This window comes from Homalodisca vitripennis, chromosome 2 (genome assembly GCF_021130785.1).
Source record: "Homalodisca vitripennis isolate AUS2020 chromosome 2, UT_GWSS_2.1, whole genome shotgun sequence".
Taxonomy (NCBI): Eukaryota; Metazoa; Arthropoda; class Insecta; order Hemiptera; family Cicadellidae; genus Homalodisca; species Homalodisca vitripennis.
Window position 1 is genome coordinate 165538969 of NC_060208.1, and position 25580 is coordinate 165564548.

Genomic DNA, 25580 nt, shown 5'->3' on the forward strand with positions numbered 1-25580 from the left:
TCCACAACGGCACGACCGCGACTGGTGTACGCTCCTACGCGCCCGCTGCCGCTCGCCTCCGTGTCGCGTGCGCCGCGAGCGTGTCCAAATCCGGTCTATTGTCACAATCTTCGGACGTGGTTCATATCGTTGCCAATAGAATATACACATGTGTGTCACCTTGCTCAAGTGTGAAGATTACATTTTTATGAGGTGAAAGCCCCATCGTAATCACCTATTTTCCCGATGCAAGAGTGATGTTTATGCTCCCTGATATTTGATTTGTAAGTTCGGTCTTAAGATTTTGGAATCAGTTGTAAGAACAGGTGCAACGAGACCCACTCGTTGATGCACGTGAGATAGATCCGTCAAAAGGAACGGAGAGAAATAATTGTGCATAATTCAGCGTCTGGCATAACAAGGCTTCAGACAGGAGGAATGGTGGAACATTAGGTAGGGGAACAACGGAACGTTTGTCCGTGTCTGGGCGATTTCCCACGGCGGGCAATTTGACTGTTTCCCCAAAGTAGCTCACCACATGATTTGTTTTTTCATCACTACCCCAAATAAAAGCCGTATATAAAGTATCACTTAATTTGGCTTCTAAAATCTACTAGAATGTACGTATCTACTAAACATAAATTCTTGCATTATTGCACCTTTACCAGCTATACCAGTTAAATTATAAAACACCTTACTACATACTATATTGTTCCTTATAAATATTATTCTCGTTTTTTTAAGTCTATTTTCAGAACTTTTAATGATAGTTGAATTGTTTCTTACCTCTTTCCCGAGAGTAGTTTCAATCATAAACGTATTTTTAAGAATTATGAATGAGGCTCTTCATGGGACGTTAAATTATTAAATAATATAACACGAATTATCTTCAGATTTGTATAGAGTAATACAAAACAACATAAATTAAAGGAAAACTGAATACATTAAATTTATATTCAATACCCAAATGAATACTAAGCAAAGGTCTACCTACTGCATTCACTTGGGAGTAGTAAAAAACAACATTTATTCATTATAAAATACCAGTAGATTCCCAAAAGAAAACTTAATACACCATTAAATTATTTACAATTATCAACTGAATGTTTTAAATAATCAGTGGTTCACTGATGAAGAATGTCAACGGATGAGTATATTTGTTGAAAATGTTTGACAATAATCCAACAGATAATCAGAACATTGATTATTCAAGTGGTCCGAGCTGACCCTATATTAAACTCGTCTGACTTTTATATTGAAATGTAATTATAACAGGGGATGAGCGGCCCGCCGGGCTTAGTCTGTAGTTTTAATTATCAGCTGACCAACATATGATTAACATGCATTAAATAGATTGCAATTGTTGTAATTAGTCAGCTGTGACAGAATTAAACAATAATCATATCATTATTGATGCTATGTCTGGCTTTGTTCTCCTCGTTTCGTGTGGATTTGTGGTAGTTTTATATTTTATGCGGTCAAATCTACTGAATCTTATGTGGTAGATAATTTTACCACACATTTAACTGTAGTATAGTACTATATAGAACAATAGTTCTTGTACTGATGCTAAAATTTTTCTCTCAACGTAGCAATGACTACGTATGTGTCAAGGTGATGCATTTCAACGTTTTCATTATAAATTACGCATCTGTTTTTCTATTTTAAAATGTTGGTAGCTATATTATTGGCTAAGCGTTGACAAAATCTATCGCTCGAGGGGCTGGAATAATATAATTTGTATTTTTATGTCCATACGATGAATCAGAATCAGAATCAGAATCAGAATCAGAAATAATTTATTTCGTTAATAACACAAAGTTACATGAAATAAGTCATAGATAAAATAGTACGTATATAAATATAACAATAACAATTAAATAAAATCAACAATCAAATAGTCAACATAGGTTATTTCACATGTTTGTGCAATATGACAGGAATTCTTGAACAGAATATGGGCATTTTTCAAGCAAAATAGTTTTTAATGTTTTTTAGAAAAATTTGTGAGCTGGTTATGTTTTTCAGGTGCCGAGGCAGCGCGTTATAGAGCCGTAGAGCTGAATAGTGCATGCCCCTTTCGAAAATTGTCAATCTATGGATCGGGTAGACCATATTACCCCTGTGGCGGGTATCGTACTGATGATTAAAAGTGTTCTCTGCAAAAAGATGTGGGTTATTTTTGAAGAAAGTCAAAACTTCAAGTATATAGATGCTTGGAAGAGTGAGGAGATTCAGTTGCTGAAAAAAAGGCTTACAGTGAGCACGATTACCTGCTGCAGACATAATGCGAACAATTCTTTTCTGGAATCTAAATACCCTTAAAATTTCACTAGAAGATCCCCAGAATCCAATAGCATATTTCAGTCTACTGTATACATAAGCATAGTAAATTTGAACGATAGTTTCTTTACCAACTGCAGGCATTAAAACTCGAAAAGCAAAGGTAATTGAAGACAGCTTTGAGCATAGCGTATCTATATGTTTAGACCAGTTGAGCTTGTAATCAATGACAACACCAAGAAGAGAGGCAGACTCTGATGGGTTGATACCATTTACGCTGAAACCCGCTATATCACGAGAAGTTGGTGAGAAAACCATAATTTTAGTTTTTTCTTCATTCAATAGGAGACCATTTGACTCAAACCACTTATTCAAGCTGACATACGACTGATTCATAATAATTTCGAGGCTGTGAATATCACGACAAGAAGATAGAGCAGTTGTGTCATCCGCATAGCAAACAATGTCTGATTTCATATTGGAAGGAAGGTATGTATAGAAACAACTGACATAAAGAAGCAAACAGGATTTTCCGGACATCTCCCATCATTCATTGATACAAAAGGTCAATAACGCTAAGTTCAATATCTGCAATCTGATCTCCACACAATTTATATCACCAAAAACTAACTCGAACAAAGAAATGACCTAAAGACTTCAAACTTTGTATGAAGCTTCATTTTTATATAAACTGACATTGATGATGGTGCATGTCCAACCATGTGGTGCATGATTTGGCTGAACGTCATTTAAGCCTATCACTCACTCAGTAGGATGACACGATTTAAGTTTGTCTGCTGGAGGGGAGGAGGGATTAAAAATGTATTTTCTGTATAAGTCCACATGACATCTTTAGAATGAATGAGCTATAAACTTGAAATTTGCATACAACATCAGCAAAGTCTGATACGTGATACATAGTCAGCTATTAACAAAACTTTGAAATAACAGTTTTTTAATATCTAATAATACATTTTGTTGTTATACAAAACTGACTGCATCTGTTTTGTATGAGTCAGAAATCAAAAAAATCACACGTAAGCATTGGAATTTTCATGGTTTGTTCAACAAATCCTTGAGTAATGAAAAATGAAGTCGTGCTAATATGAAAACAAAACATGTAACTAAGTCTTGCAAAATTGTAGTAAAAAAAACTAACTAAAGATTAACATTTAAAATTATTAGACTTTGTGGTTCAATTTGTTTATGATTCTTAAGAATTCCACTATAATGTGATAGGACAGTATTTTAAAAATCTATAAACATATGTTTATACATTTATCTGATTATTTATAAGGTAATTGCAGTAGATCATTCTCAAAAATAACACGGAACGGATCAGTTACAGCAATATATCTTGTTACAGTGACCACCTTAAAATTCACATGAGGACTCATGACAACCTGAAACCGTTCCAATGTACGGTATGTAACCGTGGCTACAACACTGCTGCCGCCCTCACCAGTCATATGCAGACCCACAAGAAGGCCAGTGACACCCCCTCCCCCACCCCTGCTGCTCCTGGCACCACCTTCAAGTGTCTGCAGTGTTCCGAAATCTTCCGCAAACCTGAAGATCTGCAGGTGAGTTGAACTCTGGCTACTTGATTTGCTGCTCTATTTTGAAATCAATACAAAGAAATTTTTTAATGTAAATTATAAAAATTTTTCTCAAACATATTAGGATGATATTTTTATCACGAAGCACCAGTTGTAACAGAGTTATGATTTGTGTCCATACTCAATCACTGGTCTTGCCGAAGAATTTGTACTACAAAAACAATACTGTCCATTATAATACTAAAGAGTTTTTAACTCATAACAGTTTATTTCTCAGAATTTTTCAGAGAAGTGTTAATTTTTACAATAGGTACTATGTTGTAATATTATGAAATAAATCTGTTCAGTTGAAATTTTAGACTATAAAATACTGCTTATTTCAAATAGTTTTAAAATGTACTTACAAAAAGGAAGTAAAGTTACTTTTGTAATAGCTTTCAGTGTTTTACTCAATCGTGAATCTATAGAAATATATGTTTTGTATTTTATTTTATGGAGTGTCTGACAAAGATATAGCCTTGGTGTCAAAAGATCTCACAAAATAAAGAGTTTGAAGTATTGGTTTGTTGTGATATTTAAATTTAGTGATTTAAATATAAGAAACAAATATAAGCTACATATTCAAAATGTCCTTATAAAGTTTGGGTTTAACTCTAAAATGTATGTTTTCTTATATTCCTTGACAGAAAAATTGTTGCTCAATTTATTGAATCTCTCTTCTTAGGTAGAGAGGGCTCCATAACAAATGATTTTAAATAAATGAATTATTACCAGTATATTTTCCTTTAATATTTTTAATTAAGGTTCCTCCTTTCCATTATTCTGTTACAGAGGTGGATCAAAAAGAAAAGATCATAGATCTTTGTGTTTTCTCACACACTTCTGAGAGTGACAATACAATAACAGACATAACAATTTTACCTTTCAGTATAATAATTATTTATAAATGCAATGTGTTAACTTTTGTAGTTGTAGAGGAAAATCTCTCTGGATCTTTTTTATTACTAAAAAGTAGGATGGAAGACATTCTCCTAACCACATATATCTTGCCACATTTGCTTCCATTAAGCGATTCCTCCTACATATTTCATACGATTACCTGAATCATCTATGTTAAAACAATAATCCTCTGTCTGCCAGAGTCACATGGCGTCACAGCACAATGTGGAAGCTAGAGCTACGCCTCCAGTTGTACCATCCCCACGTCGGCTCCGGCTGTCTCCCCACGATAGTGGCATATCTTGTGTATTCTGCACCAGGGAAAGTTTTACTAGCTTGGAAGCTCTACAACTTCATATGCAAACTATGCATGGTGAGATAATCGTTCTGTTATGTTTTAATTATGAGTAACAAATAACTCAAGTTGAGCAAGTTTCAAATACTGGCTTATAAGTACTTTTCTAAAAATGTAGCATTATATTAATTCTATTTATTAGTTCTCTGCTGAATTAAGTTAAGTTTTATTCAATAAAACATTTTGTCTAAAGTGTTTCAATTCATTTTTTTATAATAGGTACCATCTTCAATGGCGAGAGACAGCGAGATGTTCCACAAGAGCGACCTCTCTTCCCCTCCCAAGCCTCGCCATCCCCTAGCCTATTGCCGTCGCATCGACACCCGATGCTGACTCCCCCTTCCCCATCACTGCCCTACTCCTGTGACCTCTGCACCATGAGATTCCACTCAGTACCTGCCCTGCAGAAACACACCTTTACCGTCCATGGATTCCACGCTAAGGAGACCGGTTCGTTGTTGTGCGTCCAGTGCAACCTCCAATTCTCCTCACCCGCCCTGTTTGCTGAACACTACGTACTGCTCCACGGCACGTCTATGGGAGTGTTCGGCAGATCAGCGGCAGACCAGATGAAGCCCACTGATCTGTCACTGACCAAAAAGTCCAATGCGAGAACTTCTGATGAGAGACCATCCAAGAAAGCCAGACACTCGGAGAATGGGATTTCATCATCTTCAAATGGTGTTGAGATTGCTCGCCGGACTCCTACCATGGTATGTGGAAATACTAATCCCACATAGTAAAGAATGTGAAAGACATGTGAAATTTAATATTACTTTAGTAATTGGTGTTGTAAACCAATTTTTCAGTGTAATTGGTACATTATGTGTATACAAATAATCAATATACAAAAATGAAACGAGTATAGAAATATGTGTATCGTGTGTTATATAACAGTTTATTAGTGCAATTATTACAGTTTTTTGTTTAACTTGGACTGTAGTATAAAAACCATTTTAGTAACAATTGACCAAATAAATTGCGAATGTTGATAAAGAAATAGGATGTATACATATAATCTAAATTAACTAAATCAGACAATTGTCATCTAATCTGTCATCTTGTCATCTAAATGTCAGACAATTAACTAAATCCTCTGACAACAGTAATAAAAGCACTCATTTTTTAGACATGGGACAAAAACAAAAAGACAAAGAGAAAATACACTACAAAACCAGGACTTTTGTAAAACAAAAAATATATCAAACCAAAAACAGTAAAAGATTAGTAGTGGCACACACCAAAATGTAGATGGACTACAGAATAAAATTGAGAGAGTAACACACTTTCTTCACTACACTAAGCCCGACATAGTAATACTATCAGAACATGGCCTAATGTTTGAAAAGTTTTAGAACATACCAGACTTACAGGTATAGCTTAATTGGAGGGTTCAGCAGACAGAATCACAAAAAAGGAGGTGTTGCTGTATTTGCAAAATCCAATGTGCAAAATGACATAACATTTGTCTCAACATCCAACCCAGCCTCAGAATGTATATGTGAAACAACCCTTCTTAAAATAAAACTGAAAAAACAGCAACTGTATATTCTAGGGGTATACAGATCACCTAGCAGTAATCTTGACCAAGCCATTGAAGTACTCATGGCTCAACTAGACAACGCTCTTACAACAAATAATCCTATGATTGTAATGGGTGATATAAATGTAGATGCCATGACAGTGAATGAAAACACACTGAAACTGGAAGAAGCACTCCTAGGATATGACTTGAGAAGACTTAAACTACCCCCCACAAGAATAATAGCATAGTAGCCAAACCTCCATCGACTTTATATGTACAAACATGAGTGAAGCTGACATATCTACCCAAGTCCTCGACACAGAATATCCGACCACTGTGCCCAGTTATGTAAAATCAATACAGACAAAAGACTCATCCCCAGCACAGACACTGACAAGAAAATAAACAAATATACAATGGAGGACTTAAGACTTTTACTGGAAGTAAAGGACTGGAGTAAGGTATTACAAACAAGCAATGTTGATGACGCATTTGAAATGTTCCACAAAACACTTCAACAAGCATTAGACATCTCCTGTCCTCTCTCTATTATAAAACTAAAAAAGAACAACCTCAAAAAAATATGGGATGCAGAAAGCAATGAGCTCAAGGACAATTAACCTAAGAACCATAAACCGAGCAATTCTCACAGGAAACCAGAGGATAAGATGGAAGCAGCACAAAAGAAGAAAGCCTATGATCTGAAATTAAAAACACTTAAGAAAGAAGAGATCGCAAACAGATTTGAGGAAGCAGACAACAAGACCAAAGTTTTATGGAATATAATTAACCAGGAAAGAAAGTCTCGTACCTCAAACATGCAGCTAGACACTCTCATCGTCAACAGGATACCGTCTCTTCACCAACAGAAATAGCAAATCATCTCAATGAATTTTTTGCAACCACATCTGAAAGAACACTCATGAACAGTACACAGAATAACAACAAGCACACGAAAACAATAACCCAAGACACCTCAAAATGCAATTTGTACTTCTATAAAACAAACTGTGATGAAATTGGCAAAATTATAAATGGACTAAAACAAAAGTCCTCAGCAGGAGAAGATGATTTTTCATCAAAATTGGTTAAATATTGCAAAAATGAAATTCTCATCCCACTAACAAATTTAATTAATAAATCTCTTTCCCAAGGAATATTTCCAAATTGTTTAAAAAACTTCAAAAATATATCCTAAATATAAAGACGGTCAAACGAATGAACCATGCAACTACCCGCCCCATTTCACTAATATCAACCTTCTCAAAGATTCTAGAACGTGTCATCTTGAAAAGACTTCTAGGCCACCTGAATCAAAATGAACTTCTTACTCCAAGACAGCATGGCTTCAAGAAGAATAAATCAACAACCACACAGCAATAACTCAGCTAGTTGAATCTATTAATCGACAAACTAGAAGAAGGTTGTATAGCCACAAGTATCTTCCTAGACTTCAGTAAGGCCTTTGACTGCCTAGAGCATGGCTTATAATTGAAAAACTCAGATCATTAGGAATTGAAGACAAAGAGGCAGACTGGTTCAAGAGCTACTTGAGCAACAGGAAACAACTCGTAGAGCTTACATCATCAAGCAACGGAATAATTCACAAAATAAAGTCGGAACTGTTACCAGTAACAAGAGGCGTACCTCAAGGATCTGTGCTTTGGTCCAGTGCTTTACACTCTTTTGACAAATGACTTCCCACAATATCTGGAGAAATACTGCAAGGTTTGTGATGTATGCTGATGACACTGCCCTTATTATTACTGAGAAAGACAAAGAACAACTTGACATCAATTCGTATATAGCTTTTTGATATGGCAAAGCAATACTGCCATATCAATGATCTGGTACTAAATGAGAAGAAAACACAGCAGCTAATTTTCACTGCCTCCCGAAACCATCACAGGGGTCTCCCAGAGCTAGAGGTAACAACATCAACAAAATACCTAGGTCTGACTCTAGACAACAAACTATCCTGGGAGCCTCATGTGGATAAACTCTGCAAAAAACTTAGCTCCTGCCTTTATGTAGTACGACGAATTAAAACAAATTAGCAATATAGATATGGGTAAATCAGCCTACCATTCTCTCTTTGAGTCCCACCTTAGATATGGATTAATTGTATGGGGAAGTACAACAGCAACAAATTTACAAAGAGTATTAGTAATACAAAAGAGAACCATCAGAGCTCTTACTGGACTGAGACCACCACGAGACAGTTGCAGTGGAAGCCTTCAGAGAACTGAGGATTTTAACAGTAGTAGCTCTTTATATAATTGATACTATTTTGCACTCTGTAACAACTGGACAGACTAGAACTGGAGACCATCACAGCTACAACACAAGAAATAGACACACCACTTTGCTCTTGAAACACACCACCTAAGTTATATGAGAGGAAACCATCATACAAAGAAGCAATCTATTTCAACATTCTACCAGACTCACTGAAGAAAACACCAGCCAAACACCTGAAGAACTCACTCAAAAGTTGGTTTCTCCAGCAACCCTTCTACACTATTCAAGAGTTCATAAACTGGAAATCAATTGCATCATGAACTGATATTTTTAATTTTATGTTCTGTATGTCCTTTATTGTATTGACAAAAATTCTAAACTCAACGTTTATGAATAAAGAATATTGTCTATTGTCTATAAAATAAGAATAAAAATTAATGAAAAATAAAATAAATAGTCCATAGTAATAAAAAACACTTTTTGCCCGGTGATAATAATACAAGTATCCCTTACTTCTAGTCTATCAATTATACTTTATTTTTTCTGTCACACATGTGTTTAAACTAACATGAGACAAACAAATGCTGTAAAAAGACTTTACTATTCATTACATTTTCATAAGTGCCTATAGCCTAATTTAATATCAATAAAGATTGATAAATAAAAGTACTCACTCTGCCATGACTGGAACATGGATATCTCAATTTCTAGGTGAGAATGCTACCATTACACCACCATTAAATAAAATCAATTACTGTTCATTCATAAATCTTTGTCGATGTTACATAAATTGTGACAATTTAAATCAAATAAACATATTGGATAATATTACTCAAATTTTCACAATTTATTTAAATTATGATTAATCTTCTGATTTCAGAACCACCACCATTATGAGAATCCTGGAACCTTACTATGTAACCAATGTGATGCTGCCCTGCCAAACTTCGAGGCTTTTAGGAGTCACGTTAAGTCTCACATAGATGAGGCAGGAGGCCTGAGAGGACTTCTAGGAGGTGGCACAGAGCCTCGCAAGACCCCACCTGTCATCTGTCCCCACTGTGGGGTTCAACTCAACTCCCCAGCAGAGTTGCCTCGTCATATAACATCCCACTTTTTATCGTCAACTTCTGAATTTACCTGCCAAAGCTGCCTGAAGGTGTTCAAGCATTCTGATGATCTTCAAAAACATCAACTAGAGGTCCATGCTCAACACCTCTTCAGATGTGCAATCTGCAAAGAGATGTTTGATTCTAAACAAGCCATACAGGTGAGCAATATGCGATACATTTATTCTTTCTGTTTTGCGTAATGAAATAAAATAGTAAATAGCTGCGTCTTCAAGAAACAAAAATAAACTATTCAATGTAAATTGTAGGTTCATTTTTCGGTGAATCACAGCAGTGAGTCGAAGCAGTATCGATGCATCGCTTGCCCCACGCTTGCTGTTTATCATTCTGAGATGGACTTCAGTATTCATGTCCGGACCATGCACACCCCACAACTCCTAGCAACGGCCAAACCTCCTGTCATCCAGGTCAGTATTATCCCTTTGTCCGTGCTGTATGTTAAAATATTTTTAGTAGAGAATTGCGGAGAAGAAAGTCACTAAAAGTATTGAAAAAATAAAACTGCCAAAAGCAATGAATAGTAATGATTGTGAAAAGCAAAGAGAAGGTTTTGTCTTTTTTTTATAACCTTCTGATAGCCATTCTATTGGAGTGAGACTTCAGAGAGTAGGTCACATTGGTGATGGTTATACTACAGGGGTTAATATCATTTACATTAACTTCTTACTCTCCGTTTGAAATTTACTTGGCAGTACATTGATTATGTTTATGCCATTCTACTTTCTGACCTGGAGATAATTCATCAAGACTAGACTGAAGAGTTTTTAAAGATACTCAAGGTTACTAAATAATGATTTAATTAAATTATGACGTTATGTTACATTGATTTACACATTATTGTTTTTACAGAACATACTTGGAAATACACTAAAATTTGAGTTCAAAGTACTTAATTTAATTCTAAACAAAAGGGATTCATCAAAATTATCTTTTCCTTCATTTATCTAAAACAAAATTCATACTACTCAATTTGGCATCAATAGTGATTAGATGCTTTAAGAATAATTGTTAATTTATACCAGCAATAATAACTTTTACATATATTGCTTATTGAATCTATTTAGAAATTAAGTTGTTATAAACAAGCATTTTTATCAACTCCTAAATAAATGTAAGAACATACTACATTTTTTTGAAAAATGAGATTAGGAAATATCACTCCTAATATCCTGTATGTTTTCAGAGCACTTAGTAGATTTTTAATCATAAAGATTCATAACTGCTTTTTATTTGGTGGTACCTGTCTTTAATATTCTTTCCTTTGAGATTTTTGTATGGAAGGTGTTCTGGTCCGTTCCCCATTCACTTTTTTTAACAATGAATATTTATTTTTGGAAGAAGGCCCTTTGAAACCAAAGGTTTTATCCTCAGGGGACTTTACCAATATATTGTTATGGAAGGGCTTGTTTTGAAAATAAATGTTATATTGAAAAAGAATTGTTATTATTAACTACAACTAGTTTACAATGTTTCCAATAGCTCCAAGAGTCTTCAATAATATTTTTGACAGTTAAAAGAGTAATTGGTGCATTTAATAATTAAATCTGTTGTATCTCTTTAAAGGCTTTGTACTTGTATAAAAAAATAGTTCACATTTTCCAACACGCACTTTTTGACACCAACGTAGCAGGTTACTTACATATTGGCTCTAAGTAATAGTTACAGTTAAAACAATTCTAACTATATTAATGGTAAAATTGTAAACCCTGTTGTTAATAAAATACCAAAGTTGTTTCATACATTTCTCATGAATCCAACCAAGTAACTAGGTTTACTGTTAAACAAGACTCATTACTTAGGTAAGGCCGTCAACTTTGTCTGTAACCTTAAAATCCCTAATTATAGTCTTTTTATAACAATTATAATTTGATGTTTTAGCCGGCCCAGCTGTTCCGATGTTTGTTTTGCCGCTTGAGTTTTCCCACAGAACTAGAGATGCAACTACACCTGGCTGTCCATACCAAACAGTTTCATTGCCATTTGTGCCCGGAGTCATTCCATATAGAGTTTCTACTTGATAGACATATGCAAACCCATCACTCATCTCAGGTAAGGAATTTTTATCAACATTTGTTTGATTATTAAAAGGACATTATAACATCTTACACATTAATGTTCATCCTTCATACAGTACCAATGTTAACAATTTAAGATGCCCTTCTCAAATAAACATAAAAAACATGTTTTGAATCATTCACTATATTGTTTTATGTAGTTCACGTAACATTTTAAATCTATTTTTAGATTCAAAGTTTACATTGCATCAGAATTAATACAACATTATTAAACTTTATATTACAGGAAAAAATATTTTATTATCCTAAATTATTCAATCAATTTACTTAAATGTTTGTCTGAACGTCAAAATACATTTTATTCATCAAACATGCTAACAAAATTAGTAAAATAAACTTCCCTTATCTATAAAGCACTGATCGCATATTGATTTTGTGAATGTCGAATTCTGAACATTTGGCATACAGTACATGAAACTGATAGGGAGTTATTTTCAATTAATGAAATTAAAGATATCTACAGTTTAGACACATATTTAATTACTACATTGTGGAATAAACAGCTAAAGTTAGTTGCATTACTATGAATATTTATTTTGTATGTAACTATGAAATGTTTGATTGAATGTTTCAGATACTAAATGGAGGTGATGAAATGGAAAGTTCCCATTCCAAGCCTAAGGGAGGGAACAAGAGCTCGTCCAATCACTCATCAACGAGTAGTACGAGCCGCACTAATGGGAACATTGAGTCTAATAAGAAGCAAGACTCTGCTAACAACAACATCGTTGGTACCTGTGAGATTTGCGAGAGAGGTGACTTTGCTTCCGAGGCTGAGTTGGCAGCTCATCGCAAACTGGTGCACCATATAAAGAACTCATCATCTGGAAAGGTATCACGTTATGAGTGAACACATCACTAGTTGCTTGGAAATAATACAAATAGTGCAATAATCCTTCTGTACGATATTCTTTTAAGAGCATTAATAATTTAAAGAGATAAATTATGATTAATAAATGATAGACAAAAATGTTCCTTTTCATAATATAGTATCAGTCCCATTGCTTGAATTCAAGCCTATTTCTACAATGAGGAATTTATTAATCGGTTGACAAGAATAATTTTACAAGTTCTGAAAATAAAGTACACTTAATGGTAAGATTATTGGCAGAGGAGGGCATCTTGAAATATACTAGTTAATAAAATAATTTATTTGCAGCATACAATATATATTGTGCTGTAAAAGCTATTTACTAAATCAAAATTTAAATATTTATTCCATATTTATTAAGACCACATTCAAATATCCATGCTTCATTCATACTCGGCGGTTAAAACCCACTTCTAGTGCTAGAATCAGTTTTATCACAAATGGTCTCCCAGACAAATGCCAAAAACACGTTAACACTATAATATGTGAGGCCAAGCAGTGTTGAGGTGTATTTTTAACACAGGCATTTTTAATTTGGTAATCTGTTTATAAAATGAATACCTGTTTGTGAAGTGTTCATAAACAACTGTTATCTCACGAATGGCCAGTCTCTGGTTAAGGCACATTTTAACAAACAAAGTCAGAAACATGATAAAGTCAACAGCTTTTTAAACCAATTTTTTAAAACTGTCCTGCACAACTCTAAATTTAATTTTGCATTAATGCCACGGTTTTTGAAGTGAAAACTTCTTTAGGCGCGTTGAGCGTTTTGGTAGAGGGTAAAATCCTCGGTTCGCGTCACTGACATGCTAATGATACTAACCTGCATGAAAAAGTCAGTCTCACTGTGTTTTTTAAACCGTAGACTTGGCCGCGGACTACTAACCTGCATGAAAAAGTCAGTCTTGCTGTGTTAAAACTGTCCCGGTGGAGTATGAAAACAGACTGCGAAAATCAGTGACCTTTACGGCTTCCTCTCGCGATTTAAAAGTGAAGCCAATGTCGTACAATTCTGTAAGATGTGTCAAATTAAAGCTCTTAATATTGGCAATCTATTGGTTACATTTTTAAATATTAAAAAAATTTCGAAATAATTTTGATTATTGTTTACATTTTACATAGCGTTTACAATGACAAGAAAAAAGTAGTAAGCGAGGATTTTTTTTATTTTTTGGTCAGACAAAATTTGTCAGCGAGAAAGTTGTGTGAAAATAGATGAATATTTTTTTTTTAAATTTATCATTTTTTTATTGGAAGTTTAGTTTAGCCTGTAGTAGCGTATGAAGTGATGAGTGAACATTTCTGCCGGAACTGTAGTTGGCGCATTGGCTCACTGATACCGTATTAACTCAATAAATTAGTTTATTGTGCAATAAAAATACCTTTACAAAAGAACCAAGTTAATTTAACTAATTTATTAGTTTTAAAAATATTGTGGGTTTAATTGTTATTGCAATTATATACTTTATCCGTAGCAATAACTGTATTATTTACAACGGTGTTCAACTCACTGTTGTTCACTCGGTGTTTACTCACTTGTATTCTATGTTTAACTAACTATTAATATTGAGCAATTACAACAAGTATAATGATTGCATTGAATTTTTTTTTCATTAAAATAATATTCTTTAATACTTACAGTACTTTTTTATTAAGATATTGTTAAGATAATTGTATATTAATTATTTTTTTCAACCACATTGTATTTATATTTTGTTCATGATTTGTTTAACCCATCATATGTAACTAATAAATAAAACATAAAAAATTTCATATAATTTTTGCATATAGTTTTAATTACTCTCAACTTAATAGTTCCGTTTTCACTTCTATCGGCAGTCCCACGACTGCTACTGTTTTTTTTTAAATATGTTAAACACCTTAATTAAATCGTTACTTGCACTGGCTCCCCACAATAATACCATGGGAAAGGTGACGTTGATTGAATTGCTTAAAATTGTAGTCTGGATTAAATATTAAAACTATGCACATATAATAATTTGAAGACAGTATATTTTACAAACATTTATTCAAGTATAGTCTTTGGCATATCCATTTATGGATCAACTTCAATTAAACATTCAATTATCATAATATAGAAAAATCTATTTGTATTGTTCTAAATGTATAGTTGAGTGGATCTATAGAAAGACCACTTCCCTCAATCTTGAGAGATTGCCATAATCCTTGTCATAAGACCACTGTCATAATCCTTATTCACAGACTGCTAGCTTAGTAATACCATACGAAAAGAATGAATTGCGATTTTGATTTTTTTTTTTTTTTTTTGCCAATATTATAAGGAAGGCATTTGATCAACTATTAGAAAACGTCATAGATGGCAGGACATGGGTTTCTTATATGACCAAATGTCAATCAATAGAATGACGTCACATGACATGATCAGTCAAATTCAAGGCCAAGCGGATAATCTGAACTTTTTTACTACATTAAAACCAAGCTTTCTTGTCCTCATACAGTGAGATGGCAGAGTATATTGAAATTCAGTATTATTTAGAACCTTTGAGGTAGTCTTCTGTTTCTGCACAAAATAATCCACACTGCAATTAATTATTGCAAATTATAAAAAATTTGAATCAAAACACAATTTATTCAATATTTTGGTTTGTAAATATTATGTTATTAAAGAGCAAGTAGTGAAAATATTATAGTAATTTTTCCATATTCCTCTCAGCCCTTAATTTTTCATCAGATAAGAAACACCTTCTAACACCTTTAAGGAAACAATTAACAACAACCTAATGTTCTTTTTAATATATTTCAAAATATTCATTTGCATGTAATGTGAGGAGGTCACAAATCAATATTTACTGTTGTAAAATATTAATTTACAAAGCAATCAATCACACCGAGAGAATTCCAAAACAAGCCTATTAAAGATTTACACTACTGTATTATTCAGTGTAAATTTTTTAAACTGTGTAAAGTTCTGATTTTTTTAGTTATTGCAATTTAATAATACAATCTGAAAATTCAACTTTACAAACAATAAAATAATCAATTCTTGTTTTTATGTAACAGTTGAGCTTGCACTGCGCCTACTGCAATGAGAGCTGCAAGTCCCGCTCAGATCTAGAAAATCACATGAAAAGCCATTCCCAGGGATGTGTAACACAGGGCAAGCACAAGTGTAACATCTGCGATGAGATGTGCAGCTCGGCAGCCATCCTGGCTGAACACAAACTCACTCACTGCAAGGTATCTACACTTGTATTTCTATTTACCTGTTCACTGACATTATAAGATTACTTCTAAAAACATCATTTTGACCAACTCATGACAAACTGCCATGCTCCTTTCTGTTGCAGGTAATCAACGGAACATCCTGCACTCAATGCAAGGCTTCGATCACTAATGAGGATCAGTTCTACCAACATCTGAGACAGCATAGCAACACCTCACCACCAGACAGTGGCAGTCCTACCAATCAGCTGGTGTTGCCAACTGCTTGTGTCATCTGCAGACAAACCCTGGTGTCAGATATGGAGGCCAGGATCCATGCTCGCTTCCATCTAAACCAATCAGACACCTCGCAGTGTTCTGTGTGTCTGCACGCAAGCGATCGTCGTGAGCTAATCGGTAAGATGTTACTCAGTTGATCCATTTCGGATTGAGTCCTATTTAGAAGTATGAAATCCAGTACCCTACAAGTAATAACATGACTTAAACCTTTATATGATGATTCTGCAGGAGGAATTTGTAAAGAGTGCCATCAACGTCACGGCAAAGCCTCACCAACCCGCTGCACGGAATGCCAACTTAAGTTTGAGACAGGATCCGCCCTTGAGGCCCACATGGCCACTGTCCATAGAAAAACATATCAGTGTATCAAATGTCAGGTAAATGTTTGAATTATATATTGATCTTACTAATTTAATAATTATTCTGAAAGCACTAATTCAAAAAGTTTATGATTAAGATGATCAGGAGCTTGGATAAATAAAGCTTATCAATAAGACAGTCTAATCTAAAAATCTTTAGATCTTACAGAATCCAGAAAGTAATATAAAATGTAAAAATATTTAGTAATATAGGTTATTCACACAAACATTTTGTTCAATTGTACATCACTTTGATTTTTCATAAAGTAGTGCATTTGAAAATGTGTTCTTAAAAAAAAACGTATTACAGCTTTAAGATTTCAAGATTGTTTCAATTCATTTTCATTACACTGTAAGCATCATACTAACAAAATTTTGTAGAAAATACATTTAAAATTGTAATATATGAGAAAACAATATTTTTAAGTTCTAACATTGTGTTATTATAATGTGAGATTTTTCTGTACAGTTAATATATACCTCAGGATCAACCATTATACTTTGACAAGAAATAGTAAAAAAATATTGTGAAAAGGTAAAACACAAAAGTCTTACTGGCACAACTGTTCACAGCTCAATACATGACCAGGCTTAATGTTTTTATTGACAGAACTTAGTACAACATCAATGCATTGTGTTCAATTGCCTTCCACAGTGAAACATCAAGTTTGTTTTGGCTTTGGGTTGTATGCTTTTAGGAAAAAATTAGTTATGAATATTTCCTAATATTTCAAAAATGTTTTATAAACCCTAATGACAATTACCAAGTGTGAGAAAATATTATTATTTTGTAAAAGCTTTGCATGTTCTGAACAATGAAACTGTTTATAGGTGAGCTTCGAGAGCGAGAAGGAAATCCAACTGCACGTTGCCACGCACCTGATGTCTGAGGGTAACTCAGGACTGGAGTGTCGCTTGTGTATGCGAGTGCTCGGCTCTCCGTTGCAGCTACAGACACATCTCATTGAGCACACTTTTGCCGGCTGTCCCACTTTCACCTGCTACATCTGTAGTGCAGTATTCACCGCTGCCCACGGTCTCCAGGCTCACATGCTGGACCACGGACTGGCCGCCCGACCCTATGATTGCCCTCACTGTTCACAACGATTCTTCTTCCGTGCAGAGCTAGACAACCACAGCTTCTCTCACATGGAAGAGGATAGCTCGGAGGATAGGGCAAAGGTAGGTTTTTTTTTATTATTAACAGTTTTCTTTCTGCTGGCTCTCTGTAGTCAGACTCTGGCACACTCTAGTTTGCTCAGCTAACCCTTCATTTTTATATTTTATAGGTTAGAAATTTCACTTTTGAAGTTACATTATAACAGAATTAAGAACTGTGACATTAAAAAATAGGATATTGCTATAACAACCAGAGATCATCATTATCAAAGTATGTTTTATGCCTTTGTTCTGGGTAAATACAGTGTTTTTCTCTTGCTCCATTTAAAAGTTAATAACATTAGGTAATCAAGATCCATTAAAACTGTCATGATTACATTGGGGCATAACATTTACTGACCAAATGTCTTTATCTGTGGACTACAGACTGTTAGGTTTCAACTTTAGAGTCTATTCCAGATTACATGTGTAGAGGGGGACTCTGACTTGCATCTTGATTAACCATTTGAAATCCACTTAATGCCTGTGATTAAATAAATGTTGAAAATGTGAGATTGATTGATCGGTCAGTTCTTGCTCTTGGTCGACTTTCTGTTCTTGATTTGACTCAGCAGTTTCAAAGCTTGATATTAATTACAGTATATATATTATGTACAGTTTATATTATATGACTCATTATTCATTATATCAGTTCTTTAGGAGAAATAAATTGAGTATTTGTTGCATAGTTCGAATAGCTTTTTGTCACAATGGTTGAGAACTAAGTGCCAGCAGGAAGAAGTCTAACATCACTGTCTAATAGCAAGGATGGAATGAACTTACAATTCAGTTTAGGATCGGTTTATTCTTTTATGTGAATTCAAAGCATTTGCCTTATAACAAGAATATATAAGACAAGAGCAAGAAAGTAATTAGAAGTCCTAAAGTGTAAGCTTGCTATTTAAAGCATACATTCATGCGTTCCGAATTTTATAAGAATCCTAACAACCGATAGTCTAATTTTTGTATTATTGATTTTTTGAAGATGAAATTAACCTTAAACATTATGTGCCACTAAAGTACGAGACATGTCAATGCAAACGTGGGTTGTGGTGCGGTGTTGCCAGCTGTAACAGAGGAATAACCAGTAATGGGAAATTTATAGAATTCAACAATCAAGCAATCATTACTACTTTATCTTCTCTATGTTTTTGAGTCATTTACTGTTATGATAAATATGAACATATATTTATAATAAGACAAAAACAGTGATTAAAAAATAGTAATGAAATAAAAAAAAGTAGAATAATTAAATACTAAAGAACAACATTGTCACTCCCTCATACTGAGAATCAGTTGATATACAATGTGGCAACGTCGCAAGGTGAGAAGGAAAGTGGGGTGCGCTAACTGTCCATACGGCCATGCTTGCAATGATGTGTCTCATACTATAGTTTAAAATATTCAAGTTATTATTTGGCTTATGATAGATACATGTTTCAGGTACCACCGTACTACCCATATCATACCAAGATGGAATCAGTTAATTCCTCTCCAATGTCAACAACTAGCGGAATGGAAATGACATCATCTGATTCAAAATCCAAACCCACAAAAAGCACTGGAAGAGAGGAACTGGACAATACAGCAATGCTTCAGTTTCATACACAACAGCAACACGGTGCCAAAGAGGATTTAGATCATTCTGAAGAAAAAGTCATCAAGAAAGAAATAAAGCAAGAAACATTGGAAGAGGGAGAGGAGGGAGAGGAGGAAGATGAAGAACAAATAGATGTGGGTGATCATCATAGTGAAGAACCTGTTAGATCTTCTGAAGATTCTCCATCAATGGAATCAGTTCACCCCGCAACCCTCGATTTGGCCACAGACAGTTCCTTGAGGCTATGAATTGTTCACTCTGATGTTGTTCTTTCACTAAACCTAAAGGGAACTACTTAGTATTTCCAAGTAGTCCTCTATTAAAAAAAGGAACATATTGGTACTGTAAAACTTTATCAAAAGCAACAAAAATATATGTTTTTATTAGGATGAGTATTTTATGTACAATTCATAAATAAGTAAAAGTTATTTAGTAATGTTTATAATTTCATATTTTATTAGTAAACATTGTATTGCAAAATATCATTCAGTTTTAAAATCACAAAAAACCCATATCAAACAGTTTATTTTTATTAGGCATTTTTACAGTAAGACTCACACACTTCACAAAAGTAAAAACAAAGAGTACATTTGTATATTAAAGATTTTTTACATCATATTTGATAGAGAAGGCAAATTTAATGTTGTAACTATCATACCAACACTAGACATACCATCTTCAAAGAAAACTTAAAACAAAATTGTTAAAACTTGTTACCTCACCTAAATATTTGATCACGTGGGAAATTGTATTCATACTAGATAGATCAAATCAACACAACATATCATTACATAACATTTAAATGAATTAGATGAAGCAATCAAATATTCTATGTATTGTTCACAAAGATTACAAACATAAATATTTTTAAAAGATTTTTACATAGTGTAGTTCTAAATTAGGTTTGAATTTAGGGACGAGAGCCAGGATTATTTCTAATGGATGATGGTCTTATCTGGTAGGCTCTCTTATGCCAACAATCATGAATGCTCTCTACCGGTATTTTAATCTTTTATGTGTGTCATATGTTTTTCATCAGAGGGCCCCAGAAGGAAGTTTCAGGGTATGTCTGCTGATTTTACTATCAATTAGATATAATTTCAAATTGTTAGTCAACATCAAAAACTAAACCATGTATTTAAAATTAATATTAAAATCACATAGTATAACTGGTTTAGAAATATAAAGAAATTTCCTTTTAGTATTTATTTTTGTAGAGTGTCTGGTGACAATCAAAAGGCATAATAAAATGGAAAAAGGTTTATTGATTTTTTTATCATATTAAAATTGAATGATACTTTACAAGATACATAATTAATATATGATCTGTCTTCAACATCACTCATTATGTTACATTTCAGAATGATCACTTCCATAATATTTTGTTAACTTGTAATCTTATAAATATTTATTGACTAATTTAATTGTCTCATGTCGTTTTAAGTAAATTATGACATACGAATGTATATAAAGTCCAGAATACTCTTGTAAATACTGTAATGTTTTCCATCTGCAATATGAATGTTTCGTATTATTACAATGTTAGATTATCTGTGATAGATTATTACTCTCTAATGTTATGGCTGTATAATTTGTGTAGTTTCCTTTTATAACGCCTTAAATTGTTTATATATAATTATATAATATTTATTTATTCATAATCATCACTTAATTCAGGTGGAGTGTGAATATTACTGTTTGTTGTAAAATCTGTACATACATTTCACATTAATTTTTCATTTACCACAAAACTAAATCTAACTGTTTGTTTTGTGGCTTTATTGATGTTATAGTTTCTGCATATTTTGTACTATGGTTGTTGATTGATACTATTAATGTTTCTTTGTACCTAACTGTTTTGATTTATGTTGTCCAGATATAATAATCAATTGTATTGTAATCACTGAATAGTGCACTGATATATTTAAAGTTTTGTGTTTGTTGGTGCTGTCAAAATATTTCAAAGATTTGTCTGGAGGAATGTTATTTTTAAAATAAACCTCCCAATTCATTATGGAATGAGAGTTTTAAGCATTACTGAATCATTCAAGAGAAAAACACTCACAGTCCATGATGTTCATTGTCCATCATTTGCTTTGAAAGTTACATTTTCTTTATTGAATTGTGAATGGTGTGACAATACACTTGATAACATACCAAGTTTAGACACTTCACAACATTTGTAAAACAGGAAAAAGTTGACAAACTGTATAAGTTTGAATTATAAAAATACAAAGTGATCCTTCCGTGATATATTTGAAACAGGAAAATATTTCATATTTTAAATTTTATTATAAACAACATGAAAACAAAATAAAGTATTTCACAAATAACCAGCTTTTAATGATAATATTAGTCATTTAGTTAAGGAAACCACCTAAGCCGCATTTCTCTCTGTTACGTAAAAATATATAATACTGTAATAATAATTCAGTTTATGATTCTTAAATATTTCCTTATTTAGGAATTGTATTGCTATGCCAGTGTATTATATTTTCATCTACTGTTTCCTTTCTGAAAATATCAATGATAATCTTATTAATAAATGCCTACTTTGTTTATTTGGTAGCTATTACTTGAAAAACTGTTATTTACAATGAAGTAACAAATTAATACCATGTATTCTATAATATTAACTCTGAGAGAAATGCAGCTGGTTAAGTGATTTTAATAGAGCCCTCATATTGAGATGTTACTATTACTAACAATCTAATGTGTATAATTGTACTGTACAATCACAATTGATTGTTGTATTAAGTTTGTTACATTATTGTTCTTTATGTTACATTGATTTTATAAACCAAAGTATATTACATTGTGCATCACAAGACTATAACGATGTTTCATTCATTCAACCTAATCCCCAAATCTTTCTGTTTATCTTGAGAGCAAATCAATTACTAATTTCATTTGCCTGTGAAGTTCTTTAGTTAGGTGTTATATAAAAACATACATCACAGTTATGAATAAATTACATGGTTGTTTAATTCAGTCTTGTGAATTGTAAATTATTATAGGTATGTCAAAATAATACAGTTAGTATTATTAAGTAAAAACATTAACTTAAGAATATATATCCAGAAAATATTGTTCTCAAAGAAAATAATTAATCACGTTTTAACACGTTCACTACAACAGCTTTTCTTCTGGAACGTTTTTATTTGCCATAGAATTTTTCAATGATAATGGTAATTGGTTCTTAGTACAGGGTGGAGCGCGGTAATTTGCTTTTTTGCACTGAAGGCTGTGACGGCACTGTTGGTCGAAGAGAGGGGAGAGTGGGCATGGCTTATAGTGGCTGACGGGAGATTTATATTCCTCCGCGTTTCAGTTACCATCATGCAGTGGACACGAGAGGCGAGGTCATTTTGTGTTGAAGCGTATTTTTCAAATGCCCACTCGATCATTGCAGTGCAGCGTGCTTTGCGTTTACGATTCGCTGTTCCCCCACGCGGACGTGTTCCTGGTCGGCAATCAATTGTAAATTGGGTAAATGCATTCAGAACAGCAGGGAATGTGTCATGTGTACGAAGGGGACCTCAGAGAAGGATCACAACACCGGAAAACATCGATAGAGTAAGAGCAGCAGTACTGCAATCTCCAAAACGCTCTGCTCGGAAACAATCACTTGCTCTTGGCATTTCAAGACGTTCTCTCCACCGGATTCTTCATGATGAACTGAGATTTCACCCGTATAAAATGTGCGTGGTCCATCAATTGTCATCACAGGACTATTTGACACGGCGTAACTTCTTGTGAAGTCATACTTGCATATACCGCGTGACGCAATTGTATTCTTTTCTGATGAGGCACATTCTCACCTCAGTGGGTGTGTCAACAAGCAAAACATGCGCTACTGGAGTGAAACAAACCCCAGAGAAGTCCACCAGAGACCTCTGCATTCGCCAGAGACCTCTGCATTCGGACCGCGTCACTGTGTGGTGCGCCATATCACGAGTAGGCATCATTGGCCCTTACTTTTTTCAGGATAACCGTCGTGCCATAATTTTGAACTCCGAACGGTACTTGACTATGATACAGGATTTTTTTCAGCCGGCTCTTGAGGCAATGCAATTAGAGGATACGTGGTTCCAACAGGATGGTGCCACTGCACACAAAGCGAGGGTTACCATGAATTGAGGCAAATGTTTCCTGGACGGCTTATCTCTTTGACGGGTGATGTGAACTGGCCGGCACGCTCACCAGACTTAGCCCCATGCGATCTTTTCCTTTGGGGTTACCTGAAGTCGAAAGACCTAAGGAACAATATTGAGGCTGAAATTGGCAGAATACCAGTCGACATGCTTGTTAGAGTTAATGAAAACTTCAGAAAACGTATGCAGCAGTGTGTGGATGCCGAAGGTCGACATTTTCCAGATACATTATTTAAAACCATGTTATTTAAAAATTCCCTTATTGTTCAATATAATTAAAATAAAAAATATTTTTTTCTAAGGTTCATAATTTTTTTATTTCATTTCCAAATCAGCAAATTACCGCGCTCCACCCTGTATAACAAGAAAGGTATGTAAGCTTCGCAATTTTGTACAAACACAATTATTTCATAACTTTTTTTACATTTTTCTCTGTGTACTCCAAGGAGTACCTAAAAATATTAATTTACCTTACAAATTAAGCAATCGTGTGCCTGACAATCTGATGTGTTTATTTAGGCACTGGACCAAATGTAACAAACCACCAAGATAGGCAAACAATAAAAACGCAATAAGGAAATACATAGCAACGTGTACCCCATCGGGTACATGACGGCAGTTGTGTGTATCCAATGGGGTACACGCAGTGGAGTAGCAAAGGGGTGAGCCGCACCGGATGTCACCTTTTTTGGGGTGACACCCACGCGGTCTCTCAACTTTAATAACAATGTACAAAAAAAATAAATAAATAAATCGCTAGAAAAAAAATTTCTTTTTTGGGGATTCCCCCAAAAGAGCCTAACGCTGTCGTGGGGAATTCCCTGTCCAATACTCGTGATCTTTGACGTTTTAGTTGCAACCTTTCTTATTTGCTTTGTGAAGTGTGTTGTGTTTGGTTGGCTTGAATTGTTAAACGTGTATTATTCTATAGTGATATATAATAAAAAGAAAAAAAACCTCATGCCTGCAGTATGCAATTACACTTTTTTATGTTATCTTTTCTTCTGGTATGTTGTTCTTCGGGAAATAAATGCTGCACAGATTGCATTGCAAAGTAAAGGCTTGGCTGTTGACGAAAGTGCTACAAAAATACTTCGTTTCTATATCGAAGAAAAACGGGATCACATTGTGGAAGAGGCAATAGACAACAGAAAAACAACTTCGGCGTACAAAAAGGATGGTTGGTGAAATGGCCAGCGATGCAGGACTCACACTGAAAGAGGAAATTCAAAAAGATATGCTGGAATGTCTTGACTGATTCAGAGTTGAACTCCCAACAAGATCGAAGTCTCTTCAAGAATATTATAATAATTAAAGTCTAAACGTTTTGCAAAATGTTTAAATTAAATGGTAACTTAATTAGCAAAATTCATTTTTATGCAAGAATTTGAAAGATAAGTTTTGGATTTTTTTTAAACATATACTGAAACAATATTTTAATATTTGATCGGTTGATCAGTTAATTCATTCTGCAATCTAAACTACCACGAGTAATTTGTTAAATGTAACAATATTATGTTGGGATAAGTTGTGGGTAAACATAAATTGTCAGTTGTCAAGTAGTTAAAAGGTAGTGCGTTAGGATAAAAACATATAAAAGATGTACCATAAGTGGAAGATAAAATGTTGAGAGATGATCTGAGATTTGATTTTCAATACAAACCCCTTATATGCGGTCATCCAATTCATGATGGTTTCAAATATATTTAAATCTTTTATAGCTTTTACAATAATTATCTTTTGAAGCACAAAAGTGTGTTGTAATCATAATATCTTTTATGCTATTATACACTGAGTTTATACACTAAACAATCCTTAAGAAAAAACAACATAAAAAGTTTTGAATATTTTCCAATATTACAAAATTAT

General features: G+C 33.8%; 1 protein-coding gene across 2 annotated transcripts in view; it reads left to right on the forward strand.

Annotated features, from left to right (window-relative positions):
* The window catches only part of LOC124354991 (zinc finger protein 423), a 336258-nt gene extending 313868 nt beyond the window's left edge, over positions 1-22390 (forward strand). For both annotated transcript variants that reach the window (XM_046805843.1, XM_046805844.1), the window contains 12 exons: positions 3629-3845; positions 4962-5133; positions 5335-5828; positions 9762-10151; positions 10260-10418; positions 11890-12060; positions 12661-12918; positions 16000-16176; positions 16287-16557; positions 16669-16817; positions 17631-17981; positions 19401-22390. In XM_046805843.1, the coding sequence (XP_046661799.1) occupies positions 3629-3845; positions 4962-5133; positions 5335-5828; positions 9762-10151; positions 10260-10418; positions 11890-12060; positions 12661-12918; positions 16000-16176; positions 16287-16557; positions 16669-16817; positions 17631-17981; positions 19401-19805 (3214 nt within the window). In that variant the 3' untranslated portion in view covers positions 19806-22390. The remainder of the gene's footprint in view (positions 1-3628; positions 3846-4961; positions 5134-5334; positions 5829-9761; positions 10152-10259; positions 10419-11889; positions 12061-12660; positions 12919-15999; positions 16177-16286; positions 16558-16668; positions 16818-17630; positions 17982-19400) is intronic.
* Positions 22391-25580: the final 3190 nt, after the last annotated feature.